The sequence below is a fragment of the Elephantulus edwardii genome, unplaced genomic scaffold, assembly GCF_000299155.1.
Source record: "Elephantulus edwardii isolate Elephantulus edwardi_28Jun2011 unplaced genomic scaffold, EleEdw1.0 scaffold00442, whole genome shotgun sequence".
NCBI classification, from domain to species: domain Eukaryota; kingdom Metazoa; phylum Chordata; class Mammalia; order Macroscelidea; family Macroscelididae; genus Elephantulus; species Elephantulus edwardii.
In genome coordinates, this window is record NW_006400192.1 from 686746 (window position 1) to 703356 (window position 16611).

At 36.3% G+C, this 16611-nt stretch overlaps 1 protein-coding gene across 1 annotated transcript in view; it reads right to left on the reverse strand.

Moving 5' to 3' along the window:
- The window catches only part of STAP1 (signal transducing adaptor family member 1), a 73664-nt gene that overhangs the window by 28161 nt on the left and 28892 nt on the right, over nt 1–16611 (reverse strand). The window contains exons 3-6 of the mRNA XM_006902721.1: nt 13253–13366; nt 11344–11400; nt 5735–5904; nt 3866–3994 (exon numbers count right to left, since the gene is read on the reverse strand). Of these exons, the coding sequence (XP_006902783.1) occupies nt 3866–3994; nt 5735–5904; nt 11344–11400; nt 13253–13366 (470 nt within the window). The remainder of the gene's footprint in view (nt 1–3865; nt 3995–5734; nt 5905–11343; nt 11401–13252; nt 13367–16611) is intronic.

Here is a 16611-nt window from a genome sequence, read left to right on the forward strand (position 1 = left end):
TGACATCTATTTTGGAGCAGGAGTGGCATCCACTTCTTAAACAACATGTATCCAGAAACTCTATGAACTTTGATAAATGTTGATAGTTATAGAAAGGCTTTAGGCCTTTTGTTCGTAGGGTCACTATGAGTCATACTCGACTCAAAGGCAGTCAGCAGCTTTATCATCTGACTTTTAATGGCCTTTGGCTTTCTTCATGGATGATATTCTCTATATCATTCCACAGCTCATCTGGTCTTCGTTCACTATTGTTCAGTGCCTCCAATCCATTCAGGTGAGGTAGAGTCAAGGTCATATTTTAGTTTTTGTGCATTTGGTTTAATTTTATTTAGCTTTAATTTGAACTTGCATTTGGGTAAGTGATTGTTCCACAATCAGCATCCGGCCTGGTTTCCACAGCTGATGTTGAGGTTCTCCAATGATTCTTTCCACAGATATAACCAAACTGATTCCTACATACTTCATTAGATGAGGTTCATCTTCATAGTAACTTTTTGTGTTATTTTTATAAAAGGTATTTGCAATGAATAAATTATTGGTGGCAAAAAATTATTCAGACAACTGGTCCTTCCTAAAAAAGTTTCCAACTTTTGCATTCCAGTCAACAATTAATTACTCTTAGTTGCATGTTTAATATGTTTCAGACTGAAAAAGTTGGTAGAAGTCTACATTTTTCTGTTCTTTGAGTTTAGTTGTTGCTGTGTATATTTGAATGATCATGATATTGACAGGTCTTCTTCATATGTGTATTGATAGTATCCTGTCATTCACAGCATTGTACTTCAGGACAGATCTAGAAATGGTCTTTTTTACAATGAACCCCATTTTCAATGAGTCAGGGTTGTATTCTTTCTCCAAACATTTCAACTTTTAGGCAGAATAGATCATTTGGGAGGCTGGATTTTCTGAAGGAGAATGTGGCATCATTATTGGAGGAAGGACTCAACAACCTGTCTTAAGCATTGATACAACCTTGCTGGCTGAAACTAAGGAGAACATGAGCCATTTGATGCAGAAGATAAAGAACTACAGTCACCAATTTGGACTGAAGCTCAACATCAAGAAAACAGTGATTCTCCCTACTGGGCCAAGTGGCAGCACCATTATAGATGGAGAAGAGATCTAGGTTGTTAAGAATTTCAGCTTGTTCTGTTCCTACTTCTTGGCACCAGCAGGCAGGAAATCAAAAGGTGAATTGCATTAGGAAATTCTGCTGTCAGGGGCCTCTTCCAAGTGCCAAAGAACAATGATGCAAGCCTAGAGATGAAGGTGCACCTGATCCAGGCCATGGTCTTCCCAACTAATTGCTATGCATCAGAAAGCTAGACAAGACGAAGGATGACAAAAGAGTTGTGGTGCTAGAGAAGTTTGAACATACCGTGGACTGCTAAGAGAACAAACAGGTCTATTCTGGAGAGGATCAAACCAAGTTGCTCCTTACAGGCAAGGATTTTGAAACTCCATCTCACATATTTTGGCATGTGGCCGAGGGGACCAGTCTTCGGAGAGGAGAGTCTTTGGAGAAAGACATTATGCTTGGAAAGGTGAAGGAATAGCATAGGAGAGAAAAACCCTGGATAAGATGGTTTGACGCAGTAACTGGGGTAATGGTTGTAGTTCTGTCAGAGACGGTGAGACTGATTCAAGGGTAGGTTTCAGAGCTATTGTGTATAGAGTCACAATGAGCCACAGGCGACTTGATGGCACATAATAACAACCACAACCAGCTGTGTTACAATGGTACATGAAAAACAAAACAAAATCTCAAGATGTGATGGCTTTTTAAAGATTATTGTCTTTAAAATAGTAGACTGATCTCTTGTAAAGGGGTGTAGGCTAGTTGGTTTGGCTTTTTTTTTACATTGCATTTTGCTCACAACTGAGATGTGCAAAGTACTGCATTTTTTGCCATAAATGCAGTTTTTAATAAAAATACAATAGGTCTCTATACTTACAAATTTAAATTTATGGGTTTTATTTATATTTGTATTGTAATTAAATTATATTTACCAGTAGGATGGAATCTAGCAAAGGAATTTATGTCAAAGTTAATAAATTATAATTTTATTAAACTGACTTTGAATGGAAATAATACAGAAAGTAATGCTTTCCTATAGCTGTTTTGTTATAATGTGCTGTCAAGTTGACTATGACTCACAGTGACCTTACAATTAACTGCTCTGAACCATACCCTATCGTGAACCAACTTCTCCATCTCCAGCACACTTGATCCTCTTGTCATAATCACTGTGTCAATCTCTCTAATCTAATGTCTTTCTCTCCTCCATGGATCTTCTACCATGCCAAGCATGATGTTCTTCTACAAGGATTGGTCCCTGCTGACAACATACCCAAAGTATGTAAGATAGAGTTTAAAACTTCTTGCCTCCAAGAGAAACTTGGTTTCACCCTCTCTATGACAGACCTGTTTGTTCTCTTGGCAGTACATGATATGTTCAATGCCCTTCTCCAGCGCCACAACTCAAAGACATTGAATCTTCTTCTGTAATCCTTAGTCCTTGTCCTCTTCTCAGATGCATAGCAAGCAATTGAGAAGATTATAGGGGTGGGAGGGAAGATCAGACACACTTCATTCTTTAGACTGACATCTTTGCCCTTTAACACTCTGCAGAGGTCCCTGACAGCAGACATTCCTAAAGCAACTCATCTTTGGATTTTCTGGCTACTGGTGCCAGGAGTGTTGATTGTGGATTCAAGCAAGATGAAACGGTTAAACAACATTTCACAAGCAAGGTTGTGCCATCTACATGATGCTGGTTGTTGTTGAGTCTTCCTCCAATCCTGATGCCATGTTTCTCCTCATAAAGCCCCTCCTCCCAAATGATATGTTCCTCATAATATATTGAAAAGGTATAGAGACAGGGTACATCCCTGACACTCTTTTTTCTTTATCTTGAACCAGACAGTGTTTCCTTGCTCTTTTCTGAAGACTGTCACATGAAAATAGATCAAATCCTCAATTTGACAAAAAGAAAAAAAGGGGGGGGAATGAATCCATTTTTGTTTAATCTTACTTTCAAATCAACTATGTTTCTTTTTTTAAATTATCTGCCAGATAAAATTTTGTTCACCTGCATTTCCTCTTGCTTTTAAAATAGAAATAGAGAATTAAAGACATCCTGTGTTTTATATGGCATTGTTCTATTTTCTAAAACCTATATGGGACAAGTTTCTTGACTAAGGGTTACTGGTGGACAGAAGTCTCTTTTCTGGCAAGAATTCTTCTAAACTTATGGATTATAATGGCAGCCCTAAATTTTATTCTTTTTAGTTTATCAAGATGTTTTGCTTTTAAATCATTGTTATTTTTCCTTTCTATTTTTCTCAACTAACCTCCTAGAAAAGTTAGAAAATTGTTGCAGAACTCAGTATAATAAGCTATAAATTAGCAATCTTTTAAATGGCAAGTAGATAATATTATGTACAAACAAGTGGCAATTTAGACAAAGTTCAAGAATGTGTCTTTCATGGAGTTGTACAATCTGATAGGTGGAGGGCTGAGGACAATTGGAAGAATCTGATGTGGAAAATAAGGTATTCAAATTTTGTAAATAAATTAGTACAATTTAAAAAAATATAGCCAAATAAGTTATTAATAAAATAAATTGTATTCTGTTCTTCTGCATTAGTTGAAAATCTATTAACTCCAAATATTAATTTATGACAATGGGGGGACCCCACAATAAAACTACAAAGTTAAGTTGAAACAGATATCAGTTTGTACAAACACTCTCCAGTTAGATTTAGTGTCTAATATTCTTGCCATCTATTCAGTGCACATGGCTAGTGAATAAAGTGATACCGTGCTTTTTAACTATTGTAAAAAAATTTTAATTAAGCATACTCTGTCTCCTGCCGGATAGTGATGGAGAAATTTCGACTGTCACTACCAGGTCTCAGGATCATATTTCCCAGTAAGGGATTCTTCTCAAGCATCTCAGTTGCTTCTTTCCTGGAAACTGCATAAAAGCATCTACAGAGATAAGAGGGGAAAAATGGAATTTTGTTGGTGTTGAGTGTTTTCAAAACTGAAGAAAACCATTACACAAAAAGTGCTTAACCTAACTTTGTATTTGCAATTTGCAGTTACTAACTTTTCTCAAGTCTTCCAGCTTTATTATAATTGCTGTTGTTAGCCCTTGAGTTGATTCCAACTTATGATAATCCCACATGTGTCAGAATAGAACTGTGCTCCATAGAGTTTTCAAGACTGTGAATCATTTGAAGACAGATTACCAGGTTTGTCTTCTGAGAGCCTTTGTGTAGATTCAAACAGCCAACACTTTGGTTAGTGGTTAAGCCTTTTACCATATGCCAGGCAGGAAGCCCTTGTTACAATAAGCATACTGCATTAGCAGCCTAAGTTTTGACTATGGTGCCACCAATGGTCCTTTCATTGCAATTACAATTTTAACTACACCAAATTTGCATCTGATGAGTAAGGTTCTCTATCTTTCATCTCTCCAAAGATGACTTGAAAAGTTTTCTATTTATATGTATACAATCACCGATACCATTTAAAAATTTAGGAATTAGCAAGGTGTTCTCAGTCTCAAAGTTTTTGGCATTTGTTGGTAAGTACAAAACAACTTTGTACAGGGATACAAAATATCTTTAGAATTGCTTCTCTCATATATCTCTATTTTAAACAACTGATATGTAAGGTATGTTTGAACTCACTGGTTTTGCATATTTTTTAAATATGCAAAGTAAAAAGCAAAGTACTTCTCATTATTATACATTATAATCATTGAAATGTTAAGGCATAGAAAAAGAAACAAACCACAGACTGACAGGATACCCCATACACCAGATTTTAATAGTAAGTAATTACCTCTGAGCTTGTCGGACAAGAAATTATTTTAATATTGGTAATTAATACATATTTTTCTCTCAGAGGAAAAAAAGTTATGTGTCTTATAAACTGTCACTAGTTTTAGCTAGAAGTGATGGCTGACATATTTCTGTGATTTTTTATGCAGCTATAATAGATATCAGAATCTGATGTCCAAGGTGGTACCAGGAAAAGTTTCACTGACAAGGAAGCATGACTCCAGGGGGGGAAAGGTACAGTTAATGTGAGAGTAGCACAGGACACGGCAAGGTTTGTTGTACTTAGGGTCTGCATTGCATAGTGTTATTAAGAATTGGAGCCAAGTTGATGACACCTAACATCATCATCATCATCGAACTGCCTCTAAACTGTGACTACTTAGGTCACAGTTTTAATCAGCATTAGCGTAAGAGCTATATATGGAATATATATTCACTACACTCTGTGTTTTTCCCATCTCTCCATTAACACCACCTTACACATACACAGGGTCCTCCTCAAAGCTCAATGACTTCCACACTGGTTGATAATTTCTTATACTAGCACTGAAAAATGGTGAATCATAGAGTTGTGAAGTGAAAAATATCTTTTCCTTCTTTCTTAGTAACAGTTTCATTTAGGTTCAAGCTCTGGAAAGAAATCTATTTGGTCTAAAAGTGTGAGTGGAAGGGGATTTCCTGTGTGGTAAAAGAGTTGGTTAAAATGTATGTTTTGTTGATTATAACATAGAAGAGGAAATGTGGCACAGACATAGAGATATGCAGTTTATCCCCAAGGTAGCTTAATGACCCCATTTTAATGAGTTCAAATGGCTAACTCCTCTAGATATCTAATAATTAGTATGTAACAATCTAGTGAATGTATTTGTTGTGAACTTACGCTGGCATAGGGTTCAGTACATCCACATAATCTTCAATTGTCTCTTTTTCAACATATGTACTACTAGGTAGCCACTCTGTCTCAATCCTCCTTTTCTTTTCTCTTTCTAGGACTTCATGCAGTCTAATTACTTGCCCAGGTAGGAGTGACACATGCTCAGGAACAGAGAGCTGAAAACCAATGAAAAGAATAGCCAGCCAAGAAAGAAGCAAAATAATTAGCAAAGGTGGCCCAGATCCTACTCTATGCAGCTTCAGTTACCTAACAGAAATAAACTGGTAGAATTGTCAGTACAAGTTACTGTTCTAGGAAAGGTGTCTTAGAAATTGCTTCTAAACAAACTAAAATCTCAACAGGACATCTTTCTTTTGGTTTATTCCCAAAGTAGAGTATTCCCACTTTCTTATAATTGTTTTTACTTGCCATTGAGTGAACAACTCATGGTAATTTAGTATGTAGAGTAAAACTGTTCCAGAGGATTGCTTTTTTAAAATTTTCTTTTGTTGCTACTACAAATTATACATTCAAGTTCTCCACTTTTGGGGATCTCAAGGATTAGAACATCCAGAGTGCAATGCATGAGCCTCATTTTGGGAAAACCACGATATTTCCTCTGCCAGGTAAATATCCATAGGGTTTTCAGGACAGAACTCTCAGAACCAGAGTACGGAGGCTATCTTCTGATAGACCTCTGGATAGGTTTGAACTGCCAACCTTTTATCTAGCAGTTAAGTGTGTAATTGTTTTTACTATTTAGGCCTACTAATGAAATGCCTAAACCAAAAAACACACCAAACTCTTTGATGTCAAGCTGACCTCGACTTACAGCAACAATAGAGGACAGAGTAGAACTTCTGCATGTGGTTTCCAAGGCTACACATCTTTGTGAAAGCTGCCTGTATCATCTTTCTCTCACAAAGTGGTTGATAGATTCATATTGCCAACTTTTCAGTTAGCAGCTCAATGATTAAACCATAGTGCTACTAGAACTCCTATGAAATTCAAAACCAGAAACACATTGCCATCGAGTTGATTCAAACTCATGGTGACCCTGGAGAACAGAGAAGTGCCTCTTAGGGTTCCCAAGGCTGTATATTTTTACAGAAGCAGATTGCCTCATCATCTTCCTCCCCTGGATAGGTGGTCAGTTCAAACTTCTTACCTTATGGTTAGCAGTTGCAGTGTTGTGTTTTGTTTTGTTTTGTTTTTTTAGTATAAAATTTTTATTTTATACTGGAACAAAGTTTTTACACATTGTTTTTCACACTGGATCTTTCTCATTTCCTTAATTCACTTCTCCCTCCACCCAAGCAGTTACAATTTTTAACATCTATACTATCAGAGCTTTTTCCTACAAAATAGCTACTCCTTATTACATTAGCTACTTATTATAATAACTACTACCTATTATGTCCCTAACATTTTACATGTATTATTTCAAACCTTCCTAACAATGCTTCAAGATGAGTATTGCTATTCTCACATTACAAATGAAGAAGAAAAAAAGATTCAATAAAATGTGCATGGCCATATAGCTACTAATTTGTGAAACCAAGACTTAAACATAATTTTTTAAATTTTGTGTGTGTGTGTGTGGGTGTGTGTATGTGTACTGTCAGGTTGAATCTGACTGGTATAGGAGGAGATTGCCCCTCCTTCTCCAGCAGAGCATCTGGTGGATTTGAAGCACAACTTAAACATAAATTTTTATGTTTCAGAAACACATCTCACTTCTTTAAACTATAGTCTGTGCTTTTCAAACCTTTTGACTAAAATTCTCTAAACAAAATATGGATATACATTCAGAGTGGTCGGAGATGATAATAAAAACCAACATTTACAGAGCATAAAACATGAGGCAACCTGTCTTTCCTTAAAAGTCCACATGAATTAAATTTGATATTTCAAAATATACAAGCAGTTCCCTTGTTATGAACATCCAATTATGTGAACAACTCCTACTTGCTCTTTAAGAGCATACAAATTTGCTCTCACTTCGAGACAAGTCCACCAACTCAAAACAAAGTCTTTTTATATTATACTTTTTGTTAATTTTAATGAAAGTTTACAAAGACTTTGGATTTCCATTCATTCATTGTTGCACTTTTCTCCCTGCCCAACCTCCCCCCAGTTCACTCTTCTCTTTGAAAAGTGAAAGAAAAATTCTTTCATTGTCAAAACAAATTCTTAATCAAAAGCACCTTCACTTGGTGCACATGCAGTTTTTAAATTATTGAAAAGACTTCAGATCTTTAGTTCTTACTACAAAAGGTGATTTGGTGGCATAGTACGTAGACAGTTGTGCAGCTAACCCAGAAGCCAAGACTCTGGCCTTTCAAATCCACCAGCAGCTCTGCATGAGAAATACCTGCACTCTCCCTCTGTGCTATGAGAAGCCTCTGAAACTCAAGGACGGTCAGCTATGAGTCGGGTCTGACTTGACACAGTGAGGTTTTGAGTGGTTTACTCTAAATAAAGGCTACATGAGAATTACATGTGCCTGTTCAAACTTACCTGTAAAGTATTAAAGAAAGCCATTAATCTTGTTTGTAACTCGGGGACTGCATATATCAATATATATTTTCATAAAAATAATGTTTTTTTTCTTTATCTAAAGGAAATTATACTGAAAATGATATTGTGGGCCAAAACATTAAGTATAGTTCATTCATCAAGATTTACCACATTTTATATGGTAGTTTTAGTTATCCCTTTGGAAGCTAAAAGAGTTTTTTTTAATGCCCACTCCAGAAGAGCATGGCTCCTAACTTGTTTTACAAGGTAAAAATTTAAGATGATAAATAACCTAAGTTTTAGAACAAATCATTATCTCGGCTATACAATTAAATATCTGCAATTGAATTCCTCCATTCCCGACAGTTAACTGAGAGCCTGCTCAAAAGGGATTGGTCTCTTCAGATCTTTTGAAGCAAACTTGTACACTCAAGAAAAGGGGCCTAGTGGTAAGGAGATGGACTGACAGCCCAAAGGTATGAGGTTCAAATATACCAGCTGCTCTGCAGGAGAGAAATAAGCAATTAATTAATCCTCTGGAGGGTCAGTTATAGGTTGGTTCTGTCTCAATGGTAAAAAACAACACTTAAGAGAAAGAAAAGATTTGAAAGGATATTTTAATGAATTTCCTCTCAAAACTCACTAAACCCATGCAGACATCTTGGGCTCTGTTCTTTAACACTACAAACCTTGATGCTGCTACATTTCTCGTTATTATGGTTGTTAGGTGCCGTCGAGTCAAGCACAATGCATAGTGACCCTATGAGCAGAAGATCTGAACCCTGTTCTATCCTACGCCATCCTCACACTTCCGGACACACAGAGCCTATTGTAGCAGTCACCATATCAATCCACATGGTTGAGGGTCTTCCTTTCCTTCGCTGACCCTCCATCCTCCCCAGCATCAAGTCCTTCCCTAAGGAATAGCACCTCCTAGCAACACATCTAAAGTATGTGAGACAAACTCTCATCATTCTTGCCTCAAAAAAATCACTCCAGCTGCACCTCTTCAAGATATATCTGTTTGTTCTTTTGGCCGTCCATAAGATGTTCAGTGCTTTTCTCCAACACCACATCTCAAAGGCATGAATTCTTTTTCTGACATCCTAATTCATTGCCCAGATCTCATATACATAGCTAGTTATTGAAAAGACTATGGCATGGATCTGACACACCTTAGTCCTCAAACTGGCATCACTACTACTCAATAATTTGGAAAGGTTCCTAACTGCACATTTTCCCATTGCAGTACATCTCCTTATTTCCTGACTACTGGTACAAAGGATGTTAATTGCAGATCCAAGCAAGATGAAGATGTTGACAGTTCCAATCTCCTCTCCATTCATCATGCCACATTTCTTGCTGTTGTTTGTTGTTATGTGCCATCAAGTCACCTGCGACTCATAGCGACCCTATGTTCAACAGCCCTAAACTCTACTATATTCTGCACCAATCTTACTGTCTCTAACACATCTACCCCAATACCCCAGTCACTGAATCAATCCATCTCATCGAGGGTCTTCCTCTCTTGTGCTGTCCCTCCACCTTCCCAAGCATGACATCCTTCTCCAAGGACTGGTTCCTCCTTGCAACATGTCTAAAGTATGTCAAACAGAGCTTCAGGATCCTTGCCTCCAAAGAGCAGCCTGACTTCACTTTCTCCAGGACAAACTTGTTTGTTCTCTTACCAATCTATGGTATATTCAGCACTCTTCTCCAGCACCATAGCCCAAAGGCATCAATTCTCCTTCTATTTCTTAAGAACAACCAATTTAAGTATTATGTTTTCACATCCAAAACACTGATTACATAATAACTTCTTAGTATTGCTTTAAATTTTAGTTCCACTCTTAAAAGTTCTTTTGCATTTAGCATTCTATGACTTGTAGTCATATCCTTAAAATAATTGTAACTTAGCTTCACAAACGTCATGATGCTTCTCCACAAAAGAGAAATGGAGAAACAGAAAGACAGACACCTCTCCAAAGAGTTTCTCCTCATTCCCAAGTCAGTGGAGCCTCTAAATCTTCAGTTGTTTCCCATCCCTCTTTCTAGCCTTATTTGACTCTCTAGGAACCCTGGAGGCTTAATAGTTAAGTGTGTGGTGCAAACTATAATGCTGGTAGTTCAAACTGTAGGAGAAAGATGACAGCCTTTAGTTTTATTCTGTCTTATAGGGCTGATCTGAGCCAGAATCGACTTGATGACACACAAAACAAAAAGCAACACTATCACTTCCCTATAGACTTATATGAACCTCTAACCTTTTACTACTTGACATCAATAACTAACATCCGTCCATGCACCCATGAGTGGATAGAAAAAATAATGCTTTTTCATATGATTGCAAAGCCTTTTCTTGGAAACTAGCTTCAGATACTCTATGTTTAATTCCTATAAACATGGAAGGTGTTCATAGCCACTAAAAGTATTAGACTGTGATATTTTTTTGGACACCAGTTAGCAAAGTACTCCATGAGTCTAAGATAGTTGCTACAGTGGCTTTAGTTAAAATAATGATATTATCTTGCAGGAACAGTTAACTATTAACAGCAGATCTTATTATTTGCCTCTGATAAGAAGCCACACCATTGAACAGATAAGCACCCTTTGTGTTAAGTCTCACTAAAAAAAAAATATAAAAGTTACTTTCATTTTTAAGACGTCTCCTGTTAAATTGTGTGTGGAATTCACAAAATCCATTTTTGATTTTCATAAAAAAATATATATCAAGTTAATAGGAAAGGAATAGGAAAATATTTTAGAAGATATTTCATAATTTATGAGTATCAGTTTATAAATGACTTCATAATCAAAGGTTAAGGGCAAATCTTAACCAAATCTTACTAGCTTTCTCTCATTGCCAATTATTCTCTAGCACATTCCCTAGTTTATTTTCTCTATAACAATATAAATAATCTTGTTAGTTTATTTTTCTCTCTTCACATTCTCTCCTTAAGAACATAAATTTTATACGCAATGGATTATGTCTATCCTTTATTTACTGCATTATAACCTTTCTCATTATATAACTCATAGTAGACATTCAGCAAATATTTGCTGAATGAATGAAGCAAAAGTAAAGACTTTCCTACCTCTGTTACTGTAAGTATGAAGCCTTTCCATTCTTCCCCACTTTCTGTGTTCTCTGTCTAAGATGACAAAATAAAGAAGAAAACCATAAGTGACTAGGATCACTAAAACTATTATTAAATTCAATTAAATTTTGAATTTTATATGATTATTTTGTGACTCAAAATATCTAATCCATCAAAATTCAACAAGATTTTCAAAACTAAAAATCTTGTACTAAAGTACATTGCTTTAAAAAGTTAGTTAACTAAAAAAAAAAGTTAGCTGTAGTTTTTGAAATCAGATGAAAAGAAGAAACATTTTTTGTTTTTCCTTTACTATATAGTTATTATTAAATATTTCAATATTTTTTTTTGTGAAAAGACAAGAATGTCATGAAACCAGAACTAGATGATGCCTGGTGTTTATTACTGAGCATTTTGATGAATAGTTCTATAGAAGAACACTGATCAAAAGAGAGAAAGACAGAACAGGACTTAAAAGTCTCATGGAATTCAGAGGCTCCAGAGTCACTGAGGCTGTGTGAACCCCCAAAACTATTGTTTTGAGAAAATAAATTTTAAACCCGAAAACCTTGAGCCTCTGTAGTCTTAAAACCAAAAATTGTTTAGTGTAACTAGTAAAGAAAGTCTACTTTGAGCAATCTCTTTGGAGATCTATCTATGTGGGATCAAATTGATAACAGCACTCAAAAGATTAGATAAAAAATTAGAATGTATCAAGTTATGTTAATCAGGGAGAAAAGACTCAAAAAGAGAGAGTAGGAATGTTTACACAACTCAAAAAATGCCATCAATATAACTGAATTGTTATATAGAAATTATTGTATTAATGTATATTCTCCAAAATAACAAAGATAAATTCTAAAAACTGTGTATCATTTTAATCTATTTTCTTGCTAAACAAGTAAAATTGTATATGTTTTCCTAACTAAAAAGATTAAGTCAACATATATATTAGTAAACCTGCACTATGTCAATTCATCATTATTCTACTCATGGTACTTAACATTGACTGACGTTAAGTATGGAGCAACCAGGAAGGAGCAATGTAGTTAGTCCTTAAATACTTTCAATTCTTTTGTTAGTAGTAATAATGTCAGCCAACATCTACTGAGTACTTATAAATGTTTTAAGAACTTCAATCTTCATGGTGAAGGGATAAGTAAAGCAGGATTTGTTAAGACAATGTAATAAATGGCAATGATTTATTTTAAACAGTAATATATAAAACAAGATGTATATGAGTATGAATTGAATGAGAACCAATAAAAAAATTAAAGTGGTTGCATTTTAGCAAAGATATGCTTCTGGGTAAGCTAATCACAAATAACTTGTCAAAAATCACACAATTGGTAAAGAAAACAGCTTGCAGAATCTTGCAGATTGTAGGCAATCTTACTCCAACTCTGTGTTCCCAACAACCACAAAAAACCCATCTCAGGACCTTGCAAACTGTAGATACTTGGACATGAATTTCATTTGGGACCTGTATGTTCCAAGTGATCTCTATTACACTAAAATTTAAGACCAATACTTTGAACATCAATTAGGAATGCCCTGGAAATATCTCCTACTATGTTTTACTCAATTATGATCTCTTTATGTTGGTACTGTAATTATTTATTGACATTTATAGGCTTTATTTGAGTGATGATTTGAAAACACCACTTGGGATCTTTGACTTTGTTGGAGAACAGAAGGGTATTTATTGTTTCAACATATTTGTATACTAAACAAATGAACATACTCTTTTAAGTCCTAATTCAGAAAACTGTAGTTCATGGCAAAAGGTAAGAAATGTTAACAAAGTACAAGACTTATTTCTCCTTTTACAACTTTACTTCAATTGCTCAAGAAGAGGTAAATGCTATTTATAGTCAAAACTCAAAATTTGCTTCTCTTTACTCACCTTCAGTTGCACTTCCTCTTTGGGTAAAACAAGGGTGAATCTCGCACAATTCTTTTCAGCTGAGTTCTGATCAGTGAGGCATGTAAGATCCATTATATCTAATTTGTCCACATACTGCAAAGATAAAGGAAAACACTATTTCAGGTATAATATATTGCTGAAACTGAGGAGGACCTGAAGTGCTTGCTGCAGAAGGCCAAGGACTGCAGCCTTCAATATGGATTGAAACTTAACATAAAAAAAAAGATTCTCACAACTGGGCCAATTGGTAGCATCATGACAGATAGTGAGGAAATTGAGATTGTTAACAGCTTTAGTTTGCTTGGCTCCACAGTCTAAACTCTTGGTACCAGCAGCCAGGAAATTAAAAGACAAATTGCATTGGGGAAGTCTGCTGTCAGAGACCTCTCCAGTGTTCTGAAGAGCAACGATGTGAGTCTGGAGACTAACGTGCGCCTGATCCAGGCCACAGTCTTTGCAATTATTTGCTATGCATCAGAAAGCTGGAAAATGACTAGGGATGATAGAAGGAAAATTGATGACTTTGAGCTGTGGTGCTGGAGAAGAGTATTGAATACTCATGGACTGCTGGGACAAACAAGTTCATCCTAGAGAGGGTGAGACCATGCTTCTCCTTGGAGACAAGGATTCTGAAGCTTTGTCTGGCATACTTTGAACATGTTGCAAAGAGGGACCAGTCAGTCCTTGGAGAAGTATATCATGCTTGGGAGGGTGGAAGGACAGCACAGAAGAGGAAGACCCTCAATGAAATGGATTGATTTGATAACTGGGATAATGGAGATAGGTGTGTCACAGACACTAAGATTGGCATAGGATAGAGCAGGTTTTAGGGTTGTTGTACATAGGGTTGCTATGAGTTGCAGGTGACTCGACGGCACATAACAACATCAACAACATATGTTAACCATGTTGTTGTTGTTGTTAAGTGCTGTCGAGTCATAGATGACTCACAGTGACCCTATGAATGAAAGACCTGAACAATTGTAGAACTTTCATTATCTCCAATTTCATAGGGTTTCCAGAGGCAAGCTATTTCAGAAGCGGATGCCATTCAAATATGTTCCTTTCACTTAATTTACTTTGCATAATATTCTAGTGTCAATTTGGCATCACATCCCTACCCAATCACTAAAGACCTCTTCTGTGTAGTAATATGCAACTCATAAAGACTTGAAAAAGTAAATAATTTAATTATCATGAATTTTTTAAACTAATTTTAACACATAACCACTACTAAAAATTATATAATTGTTAAAAAAAAATGCAACTAAGATGCAAAAAGGGAGCTCTGGTGGCCTAGTGGTAAGAAACTGCACTACAATCCTGAAGGTATGTGGTTAAAATCTGCCAGCTGTTCTGCGGGAGAAGGATGGGCAATCTCCTCCTGTGTGATGATTAATTACCTCTGAAAACCCGCTGGAGCACCTTGATACCAACAGACATAAAATCAGGAGGTATATAGCATTGAACAAGTTGCTGTCAGGGGCCTCTCCAAATTACTGAGGAGCAATGACATCACTTTGAAGACCAAGGTGTGCCTGAGTCAGACTGATATTTTCAATCAGATTGATATTTTCAATTACTTCCTATGCATCTGGCATCTAGACAATGAATATGAATGGCAGAATAAGAATTTATGCTATTTTTTTTTAAATTGATGCCTTTGACTTGTGATGTTAGAGAAGAGCACTGAATATCCCATGGACTTCCAGGAAAACAAACAGATAAATCTTCAGGAAAGTGCAGCTACAATTCTTCTTGGAGAGAAAGATGGTGAAGTTTCATCTCAAATACTCTGGACATGGAAATGGGCATCACACTTGGAGACGTGAAGGGTCAGCAAAAGAGAGGAAGACTCTTAATGAGATGCATTGACACAGTGACTGCAGCAGTGAGCTCAAGCATGTCAGAAATGATGAGGATACCACAGAACAGGTAGGGATCAGATCTGTTGTTAATATGGTCACTATGAATCATACTCAATTCTGTGGCACCTCATAACAACAACTGCCAAAATATGTCCTTTTCTAGCAACTAATCCCTCCTAATAACATGTATAAAGTCTGTGAGACAAGGTATCATCACTCTGACTTCTAAGAATTGTCCTGGCTTCTAAGACAGACTTGTTTATCCTTTTGGAAGTCTATGATATATTTAATATTCTTCACCAATGCCATAAAAGGCCTCCATTCATATGTATATGTTGTTGTTGTTAGGTGCCATCTAGTTGAGTGTGACTCATATGACCCTATGAAGCAAAGATCTGAACCCTTTTCTCTCCTGTGACATCCTGACACCTTCTGACACATAAGAACCCATTGCAACAATCGCCATGTCAATCCACCTAGTTAAGGGTCATTCTCCCCTTCACTGACCCTCCACTTTCCTAGCATCATGTCCTTCTTCAAGGAATAGCCCTTCTAGCACAATGCCCAAAGTATGTAAGGTGAAACCTCATAATCTTGCTTTCAAACAGCATTCCACTGCACCCTCTCCTAGATGTATCTGTTTATTTTCTTGGTCATTCATGAAAAGTTCAGTGCTCTTCTCCAACATCGCAGCTCAAATGTATCAATTCTTTTTCTGTCATCCTTGTTTATTGTCCAGCTCTTAGATACATTACAAGTGATTGAAAAGACTATGGCCTGAATCAGACACACCTTAATTCTCAAACTGACATCACTACTCCTCAATAATTTGGAAAGGTCCCTAACTGCATATTTTCCTAGTACAATGTTTTGCCTTACTTGCTGACTGCTGGTATCAAGTGTATTAATTGTGGATCCAAGCAAGATGAAGCTATTGACAGTTTCTATCTCCTTTCCATCTATCATGACACTATCAGTCCAGTGGTAAGAATCTGTTTTCTTGGCATTAATATACAATCCATACCAAAGGCAATCATTTATTAATTGCAAATACCTTTTATAAAAGACCAAAATGATGACTTTGCACATGGATCTCACTTGATGCGCTGCACAGGAATCAGGTTGACTACATTTGTGGAAGAAATCATTGGAGAAGCTCAATATTGGCAGTCAAAACTAGGGCAGATTCTGGGTCGTAACACCAATTACTAATATGCAAGTTCAAATTGAGGCTCAAAAAATTAAAATAAGTCCACAGAAACCAAGATATGATCTTGAATCGCTCCCATCTGAATTTCAAGATCATCGTAAGAATAAGTTTGAGGTATTGAACACAAATGATTGAAGACCAGATGAGTTGTGGGATAATATCCATGAAGAAAGTAAAAGGTCATTACAAAAGCAGAGGAGAAAGAAAGAATCAAAATGGATGTCAGAAGAGTTTCTAACGATTGTACTGGAGTATCGAGA